We start from the raw sequence: 18,234 nt of genomic DNA, 5'->3' as shown, positions 1-18,234 counted from the left end.
ATGGTAGCATCCACATTATTGTAGAAGTGTTTAGAAACCTTGTATTTTATTTTTTTAAATAAAAATGACACCGCAACATCATTCATTACCAAATTCAGCTGAGGTCTAGAACTTAGGGAATGATTTGTACCAAATACAATGCTTTTAGTTTTAGAGATGTTCAGTGCTAGTTTATTACCAACCACCCATTCCAAAACGGATTGCAACTCTTTGTTTAGGTTTGCAATGATTTCACTGTGGTTGCTGACGTGTATAATGTGAATCATCAGCGTACATAGACACAGGCTTTTCTTAGTGCTAGTGGTAGATCATTAGTACAAAAATAGAGAGCTGCCTTACGGAATACCACACTTTACATGATTTTAGAAGAAGCTTCCATTAAAGAAGACCCTCTGTGTTCTATAGGATAGATAGCACTCAACCCAATATATACCAGAGGATGTAAAGCCAAAACACATACGTTTTTCCAATAACCGATTATGGTCAATAATATCAAAGGCTGCACGGAAGTCTAACAATACAGCTCCCGCAATCTTCTGATGATCTGACACATTTCTTTCCTTTTTCCTAAGGCACCTCCGTTATGGTATATTTTGTGAAATTCATTCAGTAATGATGGCTTTAATAGACTGTAATATCAGCATGATTATGGCAAGTGTACTTGTAATTGTTTGCACAGACTGTGGATATATATATATATATATATATATATGGGCTACAGCAAGAGTTTGACAATTCAATGAAAGTCAAGTCAACAGGTTTGGCGTATTATACACAAGAGTGGGCGGTCTTTACACGTTTGATGCGCTGGCTAGAGGGACATCTAGTGGTTACTGGGTGGTGGCGCACACACTAACTCAAGTGGAAGAATTCTGAATCACTGATACTTTATAACGACTCTAATGTTCGACAACGTTTTAGCGGTGTTTCGACGTTGCAAACTCTCCTTCAACAGAGACGTTATCCTCGTTAAAATACGCATTTTCAAATCTAGGTTGCAGGTATGTTTTGGGGTGATATATTTGAGTACCTGACTCAATTTTAATGTTTCAACACCAATTGTTTTTTTCGTTGCCCTGTTAGTTAAAACTGCATTATTATAGGCCGCTATGATATTTACACAAACACGGGGTTTGGTTAAACAATTTAACTAGTCAATACATCATAGAAAGACACACACACATTTTAGTAAATGGCTAGTCATAAAAAGGTTTTAGTCCAGTCAGTGTTCTGCTTGGCCATTGGGCATAACAAATCCTATCAATTATGCCTACACTGTAGTTTCGTGATATTGTATTCAGTTCCAACCATGGCAGTTATTGGTCCTATCCGGGATTCTTGGGAGGTCCCTACCCTATTGAAGATGGTTAGGGTAGGGAAATCCCATGGATCCCCCAGATAGCACTAACCAGCAGTGATTGAGTGTGGAAGCATTTGGCCCCTCTTGACCTCTGATGTGGTTATGCTGCTCTCTAGAGCTGGTTACATAGTTTCTGTAATCTGATAAGCGGTGCAGTTAGTTCATCTGTTTAGCTGTGGTTAGTGGATCCATAGAGTGAAGTTCATAGACCTTGCTTTAGGCTGCAGTTGCGGTAACAGTAAGGCATCATTCAGTTTAGCTCATGGTCATCGGTTGGCTAACAACCGGAAACATGTTGCTGACTGAGATGCAAGTGTGTTGAGCAAGACTGAGGGAGAAGTGTATGCTGGGTAGGTTTCCTTTCTGTGGTATGTATCATTTGGTGAGGACCAGCCTTACGATGCAGTAAGTTTAACTGAAGCAGGACTCTGAAGTGTATATCTCTTAACTTGGTTTGAAAGCAACAGGTACTGATTTATAAAAAATGTATAATCTTGATATCATTTATGTTGTATTATTAATGCAGTATGGTATTATAGGAATGGGATTTTTGAGCTGCCAGTGCTTAAAAATAGTTTCAATTCATACATCTTACTGAATTGGATGCATTTACTATGGATCTATTATGACTATGGATCTGGAATGAGTGTACCCTTAGTTCACATGCTTTTATCACTGGCAAGCTGAGGTACCTTTTGGTTTGTGTGGCTATGGGGTCTGTTAGGGTCCCACCATCAACCTTCAGATATTCTCTGTTTGGAACCCAGTTCCCTTGAGGGAGTATCCTATGAGGAAGTTGGCCAATAATGTCAATGCAAAGAAAACTGTGTTTCTGCCTGTGACAATGTCAGTTTCCATGTTTGATTTGAAGATATTTTGTTGTAATGAAAAGGACTGACTACACTTTTTTTTTTGTCCGTTAGCAGACACTTTTATCCAAAGCGACCTTCAGGAGCAATTAGGGTTAAGTGCCTTGCTCAAGGGCACATTTACAGATTTGTTCACCTAGTCTGCTCAGGGATTGGAACCAGCAACCACTAGGCTACCTTTTGTTTCTTGTTGCATCCAACCACGGTGCATGAGTACTTAAAGGTCTGTGAATAAACTGAAAAGGTATCTCTCTGCAGGCTGCCTTCCCTATATCTCTGGCTCCCTCCATGGCAGCTGATGACTACAACCCTGTAAGTACTGGAGATTATCTATAGTTCTGTCTCTAATAAAGGTTTTTTTAAATGGCATTTTTCTGAGGCAGGCAGGACTCACAAATTGAGTCGACAATTCCTTTCTCATATGATGTCATCATTAAATATATAAATTAACTTTATACACTGAACAAAATATCAATACAACATGTAAAGTGTTGATCCCATGGTTCAACAGCTGAACTAAAAGATTGCCGAAATTTTCCATATACACAAAAAGCTTATTTTTCTCATTGTGCACAAATTTGTTTACTTCCCTGTTAGTGAACATTTCTCCTTTGACAAGATAATCCATCCACCTGACAGGTGTCGCATATCAAGAAGCTGATTAAACCGCATGATTGTTACACGTGCAGTTTTGTCAAACAACACAATGCCACAGATGTCTCAAGTTTTGAGGAAGCGTGCAATTGGCATGCTGTTTATTTCTCTACCGTAAGCTTCCTCCAACGTGGTTGAAGAGAATTTGGCAGTACGTCCAACCAGACTCCCTACCACAGACCACGTATGGCGTTGTGTGGGTGATCGGTTTGCTGATGTCAACAGAGTGCCCTATGGTGGGCAAGCATAATCTATGGGCTACGAACACAATTGCATTTTATCGATGGCAATTTGAATGCACAGAAATACCGTGACAAGATCCAGAGGCCCATTTTAAGATATCTGTGACCAACAGATGCATATCTGTATTCCCAGATATGGGGGCTAATTAATTTATTTCAATTGACTGATTTCCTCATATGAACTGTAACTCAGGAAAAGCTTTGAAATTGTTGCATGTTGAGTTTATATGTTTATTCAGTATATATAAAAAATAAGTTATTTGATTTCTTGTAAATACCACATTTAGAATATCAGAGAAGGAGAAAGAGAATGAAAACACGAAAGAGACAGAACAGGATGTTCGAGAGAGAGAATGCACACACAAGATGGCAACAAATAATTATGTTAGAGAGACAGAGAGCGAGAGAGACATGTGTGACACTGTTGGTGTGAAACAGGATGTTCCAGAGACTATATTTGAGGTAGTTGGGTGAGGGACTGTCTGATCGAGCACTACCTTCAATCACCCATCTCCTGAACTAGTGACTATCTGACCTCTTACTACCTTCTGTTCTCCAAGGTTTCCCTGAGACAGAAGTCCAGGAGGAAGACTCGAGGAGGTAAATTGTTATCCGGGCCTGATTCTGCTGCTTGCTGTTTGTGCGGCTCAATTGTAATTTGGCCCCTTGATGTGGGCGTGTGTGACGTGACAGGATGATTAGAGTGTGTGTTGCAAATGCCTTAAGACAAGGCTCAGCAAGAGAGCCCAGTATTATTAGCCTTCTGTTCATGGGCAGTTATTGTATGCTGAGCAGTCTGTGCTTCATTGTGTGTGATATAATCCTTTGGAAGACCTTTTTGACTACTTCCTGTCTGACAACTTACATGTGACACAGGTAGGCTGAAAGTGGTTAAAAGAGATTCTGAATTTGCTGTACATAAAAATAATTTATGAGACCAATCAAAGTGTCGTATTAAAATGCCTGCATTGCAATACATTGAAATGGAGAGTTTATTGTTGCATCCAACCACGGTGCATGAATTCAGGAAATATCTCTTCTGTGTGTGTTTCTATGTTCAGGTAATGTGGCGATGAGCAGGCGGAGGGTCTCGGTTAAAGAGCTGGGGGAATCTGACCACCAGGGCTGGCTCTACAGGAAGAAGGAAGGAAAGGGCCTCCTGGGCTTCAAATGGAAGAAGTACTGGTTTGTGCTGAAGAAGACTTCTCTGTACTGGTACACTAATCCGCTGGTGAGTAATGCTCACCACTTAGTCCGCTACCCTGAGTCATCCTATCATTGCCACAGCTGCCTGCTGCCTCTCGTCGCTGTTGGAGTCTGACATGGTGTTTCCTGAAGCTGGAAATGTCAGTGTGTCAGTTTCTTCTTATTGGCGTGATGGAGGAATTAATAAAGCCTATGTGTCTTATTTTTAGGCAGAGAAAGCAGAGGGATACATTAACCTGACTGACTTCATGATCGACAGAGCATTGGAGTGCAAGAAAAAATTGTAATTCACTTGTTTCTTATTTTACAAAATCATACTACTGCTGGTGTAAAAACGTCAATGAGTCTATTCCAAGTAATAATTGACCATTTGCTGACAGTTTTTCAGTCTGAACAGAGTGTGAGTGATTGAACACTGTGAGAAAATAAACGTTCACCTCTGTCTCTTGCAGTGCCATCAAAGCATGTCACCCGCAAGTCATGATGTTTTACTTTGCAGCTGATACCTATGAGGAGATGAACATGTAAGTCACATGAAGAGTGTCATGTAAGTCAAGTTAAGTGTCATCATAGAAGCAGCGTGAGAAATGTGACCGTCTCTCTGTTTGTCTTTTACAGATGGTTGAATAAGCTTGGGCTCGCTTCAATCCAATATGAATCAGCAGAGAGCAACACTGCTGGTAAGTTTTCATGTTGATCAGTCAGAATGATTTATCATTTATCAGTCAATTCCACCAACTGACTCACTCTGTTCTTTACTACTATTGCCTCAGTATCACTGCTGATTATTGTTTGTCAAGCGAAGACTGGGGAGTATGTAGCCTAATGGCATTTTGACTCTGTGTCCAGAGTGCTACAGCGAGGGGAGTGATCACGAGGAGGCTGAGACGACAGAGGCCCCCCCTCCCCCATACTCAGAGCAGATGAGCCAGGACTCTGTGGATGTGGGTGGTCCACATGGCAGTGGACATCAGGTCAGTACTGGGTTGTTGAGGAAGCTCTGGTAATTAGGGCTAGAAGAACCTGACGAAGAAAAACTTTGGGCCCTAGTTACACGGTGTTGCATTTCTTTCTGCAAAGTGTTGAGCGTTAAAGTGGCACTCCAGTCTTTTCACCTCATTTAACACCTGATTTACTTAACAAAAGGCACATCTCAATAGGTGGTCCAGATATGTCATGACATCACAAGTGGGGCCTTTCTTTTGTTGTCTATTGCTCCTCAAGCAAGGGGGGAGGCCGCTGACATCACAGATTCCCATCACACCAACTCCTTGAATGCCCTACTCCTTGAATACCCTACTCCTTAAAGTTTGCAGTTGTCTAAAAAACATTATTTGCCTTAAAACATATATATTTTTTCCCCTTTTAGTGGGTATACGTTACTGTATTTATACTTGGGTTATCGCTTTTCAACAGTAAAAGTAAAAAAGAATCGCTAGAGGACATCTACTAACCCTGCTGAACAACACCCTTTATGTTCATGTCTCCCAGGGTAGCCTCCTTCCCCCATACTCCTTCCCCCCTCCCAGCGAGACCAATGGATCCTTCTCCTCACCTGTCAGCACAATAACATCACAGAGTTCCGGGTCCTCTCTGGCCAAGCATCGTCAGTCCTGGCTGGACCTGGTCTCGCAGGCCTCTCCTGTTGCCGGGGAAACGGTGGTGTGCTCTGTGCAGGTCCACACAAATCAGCCCCCACAGCATCAGGAGAATGAGGGGCCCTTACAGCACCACCAGGAGGCTTCGTCCTACCAGGACCCCCCAGGGAGCACAGCCAGGGAAGACTTTAACTCCAGGGAGCAGACAGAGGAGTTGGCTGTGCTAGAAATAGGGACAGAAGATGGTGAGGAGGCTTCTTTAGCTGTTTTTTTTCTAAACAATTGTTGACTTAAATAAGGGGAGCATATTAGTTAATTAATTGAGAAGGAAAAGGAAAATCCACCCATCTCACAATTTTATATGATATTAAGGAAAAGTGAGAGCAGTAGCTGTGCACTTTGGATGCCTTTTGTTCTATGTTATCAGACCTGTGGATAAGAGAAGTGCAAGTAGACCACACTTAATGTTGCCTCTGGTTGTATAATGGTACGTCTTTGGGAGCACATTGGAGCTGACAGTAGAAATACACTATGTGACCAAAAGTATGTGGACACCTACATGTCGAACATCTCATTCCAAAATCATGGGCATTAATATGGAGTTAGTCCCCCCTTTGCTGCTATAACAGCCTCCACTCTTCTGGGAAGGCTTTCCACTAGATGTTGGAACATTGCTGCGGGGACTTGCTTCCATTCAGCCACAAGCATTAGTGAGGTCGGGCACTGATGTTGGGCGATTAGACCTGGCTCGCAGTCTGCGTTCTAATTCATCCCAAATGTGTTCGATGGAGTTGAGGTCAGGGCTCTGTGCAGGCCAGTCAAGTTTTTCGACACGGATCTCGGCAAAGAATTTCTGTATGGACCTCATTTCGTGCACGGGGACATTGTCATGCTGAAACAGGAAAGGGCCTTCCCCAAACTGTTGCAACAAAGGTGGAAGCACAGAATTGTATAGAATGTAATTGTATGCTGTAGCATTAAGATTTCCCTTCACTGGAACTAAGGGGCCTAGCCCGAACCATGAAAACCAACCCCAGTCCATTATTCCTCCTCCACCAAACTTTACTGTTGGCACTATGCATTCGGACAGGTAGCTTTCTCCTGGCATCCGCCAAACACAGATTCGTCTGTCGGACTGCCATCTGGTGAAATGTGATTTATCACTCCAGAGAACGCGTTTTCACTTCTCCAGAGTCCAATGGCGGCGAGCTTTACACCATTCCCGACGAGGCTTTGGATTGCACCTGATGATCAGAGGTTTGTGTGCGGCTGCTCGGCCATGGAAATCCATTTCATGAAGCTCCCAACAAACAGTTCTTCTGCTGATATTGCTTCCAGAGGTAGTTTGGAACTCGGTAGTGAGTGTTGCAACCGAGGACAGATGATTTTTACGCGCTTCAGTACTTGGCGTTCCCGCTCTGTGAGCTTGTGTGGCCTACCACTTTGCTGCTGAATAGGTTGTTGCTCCAAGACATTTTCACTTTACAGTATTAGCTCTTACAGTGGACCGGGGCAGCTCTAGCAGGTCAGACATTTTACGTACTGACTTGTTGGAAAGGTGGCATCCTATGACGGTGTCACGTTGAAAGTCACTGAGCTCTTCAGTAAGGCCATTCTACTACCAATGTTTGTCTATGGAGATTGCATGGCTATGCGCTCAATTCTATACACCTGTCAGCAACAGGTGTGGCTGAAATAGCCAAATCCACTAATTTGAAGGGGTGTCCACATAACTTTGTGTATATATATATATATATATGCTCATCTGAAGATGTGAGTTAGTCTGCCTGCACATCCTGCCCTCCTCTTGGAGTTTTTGTTTAATAGATTTGAATACCAAAACATCCAAGTCTTTAAATCAAAATCAAATCAAAGTTTTTTTGTCACGTGTGCCGAATACAACCGGTGTAGACCTTACAGTGAAATGCTTACTTACAGGCTCTAACCAATAGTACAAAAAAGGTGTTAGGTGAACAATAGGTAAGGAAAGAAATAAAACAACAGTAAAAAGACAGGCTATATACAGTAGCGAGGCTACATACAAACACCGATTAGCCAGGCTGATTGAGGTAGTATGTACATGTAGATATGGTTAAAGTGACTATGCATATATGATGAACAGAGAGAAGCAGTAGCATAAAAGAGGGGTTGGCGGGTGGCGGGACACAGTACAGATAGCCTGGTTAGCCAATGTGCGGGAGCACTGGTTGGTCGGCCCAATTGAGGTAGCGTGTACATGAATGTATAGTTAAAGTGACTATGCATATATGATAAACATAGCGTAAAAAGAGGGTTTGGGGGGGGGGGCACACAATGGAAATAGTCTGGGTAGCCATTTGATTACCTGTTCAGGAGTCTTATGGCTTGGGGGGAAAACTGTTAAGAAGCCTTTTTGTCCTAGACTTGGCACTCCGGTACAGCTTGCCATGCGGTAGTAGAGAGAACAGTCTATGACTGGGGTGGCTGGGGTCTTTGACAATTTTTAGGGCCTTCCTCTGACACCGCCTGGTGTAGAGGTCCTGGATGGCAGGCAGCTTAGCCCCAGTGATGTACTGGGCCGTACGCACTACCCTCTGTAGTGCCTTATGGTCAGAGGCCGAGCAATTGCCGTACCAGGCAGTGATGCAACCAGTCAGGATGCTCTCAATGTTGCAGCTGTAGAACATTTTGAGGATCTCAGGACCCATGCCAAATCTTTTTAGTTTCCTGAGGGGAAATAGGCTTGGTCGTGCCCTCTTCACGACTGTCTTGGTGTGCTTGGACCATTCTAGTTTGTTGTTGATGTGGACACCGAGGAACTTGAAGCTCTCAACTTGCTCCACTACAGTCCTGTCGATGAGAATGGGGGCGTGCTACTTTTCCTGTAGTCCACAATCATCTCTTTCGTCTTGGTTACGTTGAGGGATAGGCTGTTATTCTGGCACCACACGGCCAGGTCTCTGACCTCCTCCCTATTTGCTGTCTCATCGTTGTCTGTGATCAGGCCTACCACTGTTGTGTCGTCTGCAAACTTAATGATGGTGTTGGAGTCGTGCCTGGCCATGCAGTCGTGGGTGAACAGGGAGTACAGGAGGGGACTGAGCACGCACCCCTGTGGAGCTCCAGTGTTGAGGATCAGCGTGGCAGATGTTGCTACCTACCCTCACCACCTGGGGCTGCCCGTCAGGAAGTTCAGGATCCAGTTGCAGAGGGAGGTGTTTAGTCCCAGGATCCTTAGCTTAGTGATGAGCTTTGAGGGTACTAGGGTGTTGAACACTGAGCTGTAGTCAATGAATAGCATTCTCACATAACTGTTATTTTTGTCCAGGTGGGAAAGGGCAGTGTGGAGTGCAATAGAGATTGCATCATCTGTGAATCTGTTTGGGCGGTATGCAAATTGGAGTGGGTCTAGGGTTTCTGGAATAATGGTGTTGATGTGAGCCATTACCAACCTTTCAAAGCACTTCATGGCTACTGACGTGAGTGTTACGGGTCTGTAGTCATTTAGCCAGGTTGCCTTTGTGTTCTTGGGCACAGGGACTATGGTGGTCTGCTTTAAACATGTTGGTATTACAGACTCAATCAGGGACATGTTGAAATAACAGTGAAGACACCTGCCAGTTGGTCAGCACATGCCCGGAGCACACGTCCTGGTAATCCGTCTGGCCCCGCAGCCTTGTATATGTTGACCTGTTTAAAGGTCTTACTCATGTCGGCTACGGAGAGCGTGATCACACAGTCGTCCGGAACAGCTGATGCTCTCATGCATGCCTCAGTGTTGCTTGCCTCGAAGCGAGCATAGAAGTGATATAGCTCGTCTGGTAGGCTCGTGTCACTGGGCAGCTCGCAGCTGTGCTTCCCTTTGTAGTCTGTGATAGTTTGCAAGCCCTGCCACATAAGACGAGCGTCGGAGCCGGTGTAGTATGATTCAATCTTAGACCTGTATTGACGCTTTGCCTGTTTGATGGTTCGTCGCAGTGCATAGCAGGATTTCTTGTAAGCTTCCGGGTTAGAGTCCCACACCTTGAAAGCGGCAGCTCTACCCTTTAGCTCAGTACGGATGTTGCCTGTAATCCATGGCTTCTGGTTGGGGTATGTACGTACTGTCACTGTGTGGACGACGACCTCGATGCACTTATTGATAAAGCCAGCGACTAATGTGGTGTACTCCTCAAAGCCATCGGAAGAATCCCGGAACATGTTCCAGTCTGTGATAGAAAAACAGTCCTGTAGTTTAGCATCTGCTTCATCTGTCCACTTTTTTATAGACCGAGTCACTGGTGCTTCCTGCTTTAATTTTTGCTTGTAAGCAGGAATCAGGAGGATAGAGTTGTGGTCAGATTTACCAAATGGAGGGCAAGGGAGAGCTTTGTACGCATCTCCGTGTGTGGAGTACAGGTGATCTAGAATTTTTTTCCCTCTGGTTGCACATTTAACATGTTGATAGAAATTTGGTAGAACTTAAGTTTACCTGCATTAAAGTCCCCGGCCACTAGGAGCGCCGCCTCTGGGTGGGTGGTTACCTGTTTGCTTATTTCCTTATACAGCTGACTGAGTGCGATCTTAGTGCCAGCATCTGTCTGTGGTGGTAAATAAACAGGCACGTAAAGTGGCTGTTTATCGTCCTGTTTTCGCAGTTTTGGATAAGAATCACAGAAGGTTGGTGGCACCTTAATTGGGGAGAATGGGCTCGTAGTCATAACTGGAGCGGAATAAGTGGAATGGTATTAAATACATGGTTTCCAGGTATTTGATGCCATTCCAGTTGCTCCGTTCCGGCCATTATTATGAGCCGTTCTCCCCTCAGCAGCCTCCTGTGCTAAGAATACAGTACATTTTCTAATGACTGTCAATTAACCAGTTTGAAAAAAAGATTAACGGAAGCAGTTATAGTCAAAACTATGTAAATACTGTCAATGAGCTTTAAATCACTTAATATTCTGTTTAACCATTTTTGAGTAAGGAAATTGACCCCAAACCTCATCCTACTTTATCTTTAGGGATTTTTGTGAAGTAGTAATATATCAATATTTTTCTGCTGAAATGTAAAGTTGTTAAGTTCCATTGTATTATTCTTGCAGTGAACCATGAAGCCTCGTCTGATGAGATGGAGAGATTGTACATCCACCTCAAGCAGGCCAGCCTCTCTCCCATAGGAGACCGCAAACCGTCCACCAAGAGGGACTTCAGAGCCTCCTTTATAAAGCGATGCAAAAACCAGGACATTAATGAGAAACTGCATCTCATCAGGACCCTCAACAGCACGCTAAAGGTACATTCGCTAACTTGACTAGAATTATTGTATGCTTTTGTTTTTATCAGTTTATCACCACATAGGTGGCAGTATCAAATTGTTGTCCTTGTTTTCTGTACAAATTGTATGTGTTGTTTATGCATCATTTTGAATAGTATTGAGACCCTTGAGCATCGTTACACTCTCTTCCCCTTTGACTCAGGCCAAGGAGGCAGACCTGTTGACCATCGAGCAGGTGCTGTCAGACCCTGACCTCACCTCGCCCAGATTCAGGGAATGGAAAGAGGCCAACACACCTTTGCTCCAGGAGATTTGTCTCAAGCATGTACACCAGGTGGCAGCACAGGTAGAGCCCTCCGCAGCAGCAGCCAACGCCATCGCTGTCTCCTTTGTGGAGACCAGTTTATAAGGGAGTAAGATGAAGTTGCCCCTAAACACTGATCTAATGTCAGTTTTGAGTTTCTCCCACTAATGCTTATGAATAGGATTTGGGATGGATGAGCTTATTGTGGACCTGTGCCTGAGGGCAACTTTTACTCAGAACGTTTTATAAGACTCACTGCCATTATTATCTACCCATAACCCAGTAGCGCTAATAGTTGTACTTAGGCTGGGTTTTTATCAAACTACATACAATAGGAAGCAGCTCATGTTGTCTTGCCACTAAGTGGACTCATGATAAGAATAAAGTTTTTTTTAATATTTTTTTTAAGTTCTTAACTGGAGTTGGTGCAAACATTTGGTTGATTGGATTAAATTACCGGTGTATGGTTTTATATTGTTAATGTTGTAATTTTTCTTTTTATGTTTTGAGATGTAACATTTTTCAGTTTTTTTTTAATTCTGTTGTAATGTGTACCATATTTGTGTTTGCTTGTTTTTGTGGTATCTTAAGTAGTGAGTGATGGAACATTGGGTACATGTGAACCATCTCTCAAATGTATTTCCAAGTGTTTCTTTTGCAACATGATCAGTAGCCCATAGGACAAGGTTTTATTTTCTAATAGTTTTACTAACAGTAACTAGTACTGTGACTTAGACTGTCATCTTGGTTACATTAGGATCATGATACTTTTGTGGGTTTGCCTAGATACATTTTCATTCAACATTGCTGTATGTGATAGATGTTACATTCAGATCCGTGGAGATGTTGTTATGCAATCATAACATTTTGTGCCAGCAACAATTCATCATGAATTGTAAATTACATGATTTAACTGTGTGGTAAATATTTTAAATAAATAATTGTACATAAGTGTAAGGAGTGTACAATTCTATATTTTCATTCGTAAATTGTCATTAATTGCCTGTAAGAGTATTAAAGTGTTTAAATGCTCTACGTTCTAAATATATTTGTCTTTGTATTTTATTCATCTGACAGAGTATGCCTTTTTGAATAAACTATCGGGGTGTTATAGGATTTTTTTGGCCACGAGTCGTCGCCAATTACTTTCATTTGTCTACTGGACCTGCAATGCCAGTGTGTGACACTTGGGTTCGCTGGTTTCTGTGTACTGTTAGTATTGGATTTCGTTGTGGTTGTGCGCCATATTGGCAATCTCCTCCATCTCACCAAGCCAGAGCATGTATGCATCAAGCCGGTTGTTGAGAACAATATAAACATTTTACAGCGAACCCAAAATACAACACCATGGAGGCAGTCAAAGCATTCAACGACGAGGTTTGTATGATTTCTCCCCCATTACAATGGAAGTGACTGTTAGCGAATTGTATGCTTGGCGTCAAGTAGAAAATGGGGAGAAGGGCAACTAGTAACAAGGCCTCATCCTTTCAGTAGACACGGTTTGATTCGCCTATGAATATTCACCACCCATTTAGTATGTGTACGTGTAAGCGAAGCTATATCGTCATTTGGTCAGAAATAACTATGCTAAATTAAGCGAACTGTAGTTAGGTACTGTACTGTTAGCCACATTGCAATCTGGCAGAGTGCGCCAAGAATGTTTAGCTAACGTTAGTTAGCTGACGTAATAGCTAAACTCACTCAGCTAACTCAAACAACTTCAAAATAACTAGCTACAACCCGTGTACACTACCCAATCTTATTTAGGTAACTAGTTAATTTCGTCGCTGTCACATTCAACTGTAAAGGTTTGCTGGCGAGCTAACTAACAATGTTAGCCAAGCTGTGCCTAGCAAGGCCGGGTAAAATGGCTAACGTTAGCTAGGTAGCTAATGTTATGTTTTAGCGTGGTGGCCGGGTGCAATGTGTGCAGTTAGCTAGTAAATTATGCAGTAAACCAATAATTGACTTTGTATGACTATGTACCTACACTATATCTAGTAAGTTAGCAAATATATTTTGTTCCAAACGAATTTCGCCTGGACATCGCGCCAGAGCCTTGCCAGTTTGCTCACACAATTCGTGCAGCCAAGTGGTCGAGTCACAATTCGTCTAACTGGTATGGAGTAATTTGATGGGACTTTTGGTTTCTCAAGTCCCAACTTTACATTTTCCTCATTCTTATTCTTCTGCACGCTACTCGTCTTACACAATTTAAACTGGAAACAAAATTCAAACTTTAAAATGTGCAGACTGGTCTGGAATAGTGTGCTTGCATACAACTTTTTGATATTTATACCTTTTAAACACTTTTTTAGTTTTTGTCCATCTTAACTTTAATAGGACGTTTTTCAACATGTTAAAGCTCCTCGTTACATAATCACTTCCAACACTCACCGTAAACAATGTAACTTTTGACTCCTCAACTTAGATCACTTTGCAATCGATTTAGACAAAAAGTTAGAGCATTTGAAATGTTCTACTTCTCTTCTATTCAAATGTGTATTAATAACAGAATGTGGTACCGAAAAAAACGTTACAGCTATTTGAGTAACCACATCAACATGTTCTCTAACTACAGTGCATTAGGGAAGTATTCAGAAATATATATATTTTTTTTTTATCAATCTACACACAATGCTCCTTGATGACAAAGCAAACACATGTAGTTAGTGCTATCCGGGATCCATGGGACATCCCTACCATAACCATTTTAAATGTCATATCCAATAGGGTATGGACCTCCCAAGAATCCCAGTTGGACCAATAACTGCCGTGGTTGGAACTGAATAAAATATCACAAAACTATGCTTGTACGCCTAATAGGTAGGATTTGTTAGGCCCAAGTGCAAAGCAAAACACTGACTCGACTAAACCGGGTGCATTCTGAATGTATTCAGACCCCTTGACCTTTTCCACATTTTGTTCTGTTACAGCCTTACTCTAAAATGGATTAAGTAGTCCCCCCCCCCCCCCCCATTAATCTACACACAATACCTCATAATGACAAAATAAAAATAGGTTTTTATACGTTTTTACAAATGTATAAAAAAATATCACTTGCATAAGTATTCAGACCCTTTCGTCAGTACTTTGTTGAAGCACCTTTGGCAGTGAATAAGTCCTTGAGTCTTCTTGTGTATGACGCTACATGCTTGGCACACCTGTATTTTGGGATTTAAAAAAAAAAATCCCAGCCTCCGTCCCCGCAGGAGGTCTTTTTCCTTTTGGTAGGTCGTCATTGTAAATAAGAATTTGTTCTTAACTGACTTGCCTAGTTAAAGGTTAAATAAAATATCCTCTCAAGCTCTGTCAGGTTGGATGGGGGGGGGGGGGGCGTCGCTGCACAGCTATTTTCAGGTCTCCACAGAGATGTATGATCGGGTTCACGTCCGGGCTATGGCTGGGCCAGTCAAGGACATTCAGAGACTTGTCCTGAAGCCACTCGTGCGTTGTCTTGGCTGTGTGCTTAGGGTCGTTGTCCTGTTGGAAGGTGAACCTTCGCCCCAGTCTGAGGTCCTGAGTGCCTTGGAGCAGATTTTCATCAAGGACCTCTGTACTTTGCTCCATTCATCTTCTCCTCGATCCTGACTCGTCTCCCAGTCGCTGAAAAACGTCTCCAAAGCAGGATGTTGCCACCACCGTGCTTCACCGTACGGATGGTGCCAGGTTTCCTCCAGATGTAACGCTTGGCATTCAGGCCAAAGAGTTGAATCATCAGACCAGAGAATCTTGTTTCTCATGGTCATAGTCTTTTAGGTCTTTTGGTGAACTCCAAGATGGCTGTCATATGCCTTTTACTGAGGAGTGGCTTCCGTCTGGCCACTCTACCATAAAGGCCTGATTGGTGGAGTACTGCAGAGATGGTTGTTCTTCTGGAAGGTTCTCCCATTGCCACTGAGGAACTCTGGAACTCTGTCAGAGTGACCATCGGGTTCTTGGTCACCTCCCTTCTTCCCTGATTGCTCAGTTTTGCCGGGCGGCCAGCTCTAGGTCTGGTGGTTCCAAACTTCATCCATTTAAGAATGATGGAGGCCACTATGTTCTTGGGGACCTTCAATGCTGCAGAAATTTTTTGGTACCCTTCCCCAGATTTGTTCCTCGACACAATCGTGTCTCGGAGCTCTACAGACAATTCCTTTGACCTCATGGCTTGGTTTTTGCTCTGACATGCACTGTCAACTGTGGGACCTTATATAGACAGCTGTGTGCCTTTCCAAATAATCTCCAATCAGTTGAATTTACAACAGGTGGACTCCAATCAAGTTCTAGAAGCACCTCAAGGATGATCAATGGAAACAGGATGCACCTGGGCTCAATTTAACATTTATTTTTATTTACCCTTTAATTAGGCAAGTCAGTTAAGAACAAATCCTTATTTACAATGACAGCCAAACCCGGACAATGCTGGGCCGATTGTGCGCCGCCCTATGGGACTCCCAATCACGGCCAGATGTGATGCAGCCTGGATTCAAACTAGGGACTGCAGTGGATGCCTTTTGCACTGAGAGTGCCCACTTTTGCACTGCAGTGCCCTAGACCGCTGTGCCACTCAGGAGCCCAATGTATTTAAATTATTTTCAAATAAATTAGCTACAATTTCGAAAAAACATTTTTGCTTTGTCATTCTAGGGTATTGTGTGTAGATTGAGAGGAAACAAATAATTTAATACATTATAGAATAAGGCTGTAACGTAACAAAATGTGGAACAAGTCAAGGGGTCTGAATTTTTTCTGAATGCACTGTATTTTTAAATACTGCTGTTTTGACCACTCTAACAAGTCAGACAAACTCCTCTACTTCACTGCTATTCAAATCTGGCTTTTGAACAAAAATATCTTCTACCAATAAAAAGTTCCAGGTGTTTGTAGGAGTTTAGAGTGAGAAAGAATAAGCTAGCTAATGTCAGCTAACAGCTTTCTTATGTCTCATCATTGATCAACTCAGGCGGAGCTGTTGCAAAGGATACTCTCACAAACTTAGAGTAGAGGGTTACAACTGTTTGTCAGAGTTTAGAGTGACGAAAAGCACCTAGCTAACGTCAGCTAACACTTCTCTCATATCGCGTCATTAAGCAGCCCTTGCTATGGATACCGATGCATTTCAATGGCAAAAAGAGGGCCATATACTAGAATTGTAAACTCATCTAAAATTCTAGATCTCCTGTTTCACCGCTTAAGCTATTAACTCCAAACTAACGCTCTCCACTCAGATTGCTTGTCAAAATATTTTTGATGCTGTATATAATTGAACTATAACCTTTTAAAATGTGCATAAATTAACATGGGTTTGAATGAGAACCACGGGAATACAGAGGTAGCAATTCATAAAATAACTCACCAACAGTCAGTCTTGAACTGTTCAAGCTAGGGACACCAAACCAACTTTCACATGTTCAGGCTATCCCAACTAAACATGTTTTCCAGACTATCCTATATAAATGTGCATAAATTAGCATAACATAACCCACCAACAGTAACCTCGAACCGTTCAAGCTGGGTACAGCAAACCAACTGTTCAGGCTATCCTAACTTTTCATCTACCTACTTTTTCAACTATACCCAGTCACCAACACTACCACTGCTATGACTTTTTTCAAAAACATAAATACTTTAAAACGGCTTTGCTTTAAATAGTAAAGTTAATATTTGTAAAATTTTACCACAAAAATAATTTTAGTGGTAAAGGAAGTCCCACTAATTGTACTTCATGTACAATTACCATCTAGTTCACACACAGCTATCTAGTTAAGAACTCTATAGCAATAATGCATGTCTAAACTAGTCCTACAGTGCACAATTCAACTGGTGTTAGCTTGGCTAGCTTGCTAGTAAGCTAGCACTCGATAGCTAGATACTCATGATCTGGATAGCAGACATGCAAAATTAGGACTGATGTTGCTACAAGCCTTACAAATGGGGATGTGGCCACATGACATGGTGTGCCTGTGTAGAATAACATAACATAAACCATTAAATCAGATACCGTAGACAACATACAGAGAATTAGAAGATCAGCATCATCCCCAATAGTATCAACACACAAACTACTTTCTCAGCTACTGGAAAAAAACAAGTAAATAGTAGACTGGATGCTATTTCTCGAATGATCTTTGTGTTCATAATAAAGGAAGCCCCAGGTGTCTTCAAACACTTTAACTATACTCCTTCCCTGGCCTATGTAGCCTACTGTACAAACTCTTCAAATGCATTTCAAGTTAAATATTTGCCATTTCTCTGAAGCCTGAGCCCTGAGAATAGTTTCTTGTCTGATTTAATGACTGTATATTATATTAGATGTTTAAAAGGTTTGTTTCCATCGCTTTTTGTGTTTCAGCTCTACTCTCTGAATGAGTACAAGCCTCCGATCTCCAAGGCCAAGATGACCAATATTACCAAGTCTGCAATAAAAGCTATAAAAGTAAGTATGTAGAAATGAATGAAAAGAGACAAGAGTTGGGGTGATCGCAGACACAGAGCCTCTCTCCCAGCCATACAATGAATGGGTTTCGATCAATCCTTGTCTTACCTGAACTAACTAAGCTCCTAGTCATTCCAACATGTTCATGCAATGCACTCTTTGGTTCATTTGTATAAACTGATTAAACTCAATCTCTGGAAGTAATACAAATGTCAGCCGGTGTGTTTGAAAAGTTTACCAGTCGTCCTATTCACTCTAACCAAAATATATGTAGATAACACTTTAAGCCATTAATTTTTTATAAATTAAGCACCTTTTTGTCAGACTGACCAATTCTGTGTCATTTC

The 18,234-nt window shown here is 42.2% G+C and overlaps 2 protein-coding genes across 6 annotated transcripts in view; both read left to right on the top strand.

Annotated features, from left to right (window-relative positions):
• icef1 (Interactor protein for cytohesin exchange factors 1) overlaps positions 1-12,510 on the top strand; it is a 73,969-nt gene extending 61,459 nt beyond the window's left edge. Inside the window, exons 1-11 of one of the 2 annotated variants that reach the window (NM_001139787.1) lie at positions 1,749-1,765; positions 2,488-2,541; positions 3,686-3,725; positions 4,187-4,356; positions 4,541-4,614; positions 4,784-4,855; positions 4,950-5,011; positions 5,181-5,305; positions 5,823-6,174; positions 10,990-11,180; positions 11,365-12,510. In NM_001139787.1, the coding sequence (NP_001133259.1) occupies positions 2,518-2,541; positions 3,686-3,725; positions 4,187-4,356; positions 4,541-4,614; positions 4,784-4,855; positions 4,950-5,011; positions 5,181-5,305; positions 5,823-6,174; positions 10,990-11,180; positions 11,365-11,571 (1,317 nt within the window). In that variant the 5' untranslated portion in view covers positions 1,749-1,765; positions 2,488-2,517 and the 3' untranslated portion in view covers positions 11,572-12,510. Of the gene's footprint in view, positions 1-1,748; positions 1,766-2,487; positions 2,542-3,685; positions 3,726-4,186; positions 4,357-4,540; positions 4,615-4,783; positions 4,856-4,949; positions 5,012-5,180; positions 5,306-5,822; positions 6,175-10,989; positions 11,181-11,364 lie in introns of those variants that run through there. The other variant, XM_014142891.2, reaches the window with a different exon arrangement.
• An 84-nt stretch (positions 12,511-12,594) lies between these two features.
• The window catches only part of LOC106575636 (SR-related and CTD-associated factor 8), a 72,948-nt gene continuing 67,308 nt past the window's right edge, over positions 12,595-18,234 (top strand). For 2 of the 4 annotated variants that reach the window (XM_014152346.2, XM_014152283.2), the window contains exons 1-2: positions 12,595-12,843; positions 17,804-17,887. In XM_014152346.2, coding sequence (XP_014007821.2) covers positions 12,814-12,843; positions 17,804-17,887 — 114 coding nt within the window. In that variant the 5' untranslated portion in view covers positions 12,595-12,813. The remainder of the gene's footprint in view (positions 12,844-17,803; positions 17,888-18,234) is intronic. The other 2 variants (XM_045715002.1, XM_045715003.1) reach the window with 2 other exon arrangements.

Source organism: Salmo salar, chromosome ssa01, assembly GCF_905237065.1.
Source record: "Salmo salar chromosome ssa01, Ssal_v3.1, whole genome shotgun sequence".
Classification (NCBI taxonomy): Eukaryota; Metazoa; Chordata; class Actinopteri; order Salmoniformes; family Salmonidae; genus Salmo; species Salmo salar.
The sequence above is the reverse complement of the archived record's forward strand: the minus strand, read 5'-3'. Positions and strand labels throughout refer to the sequence as shown.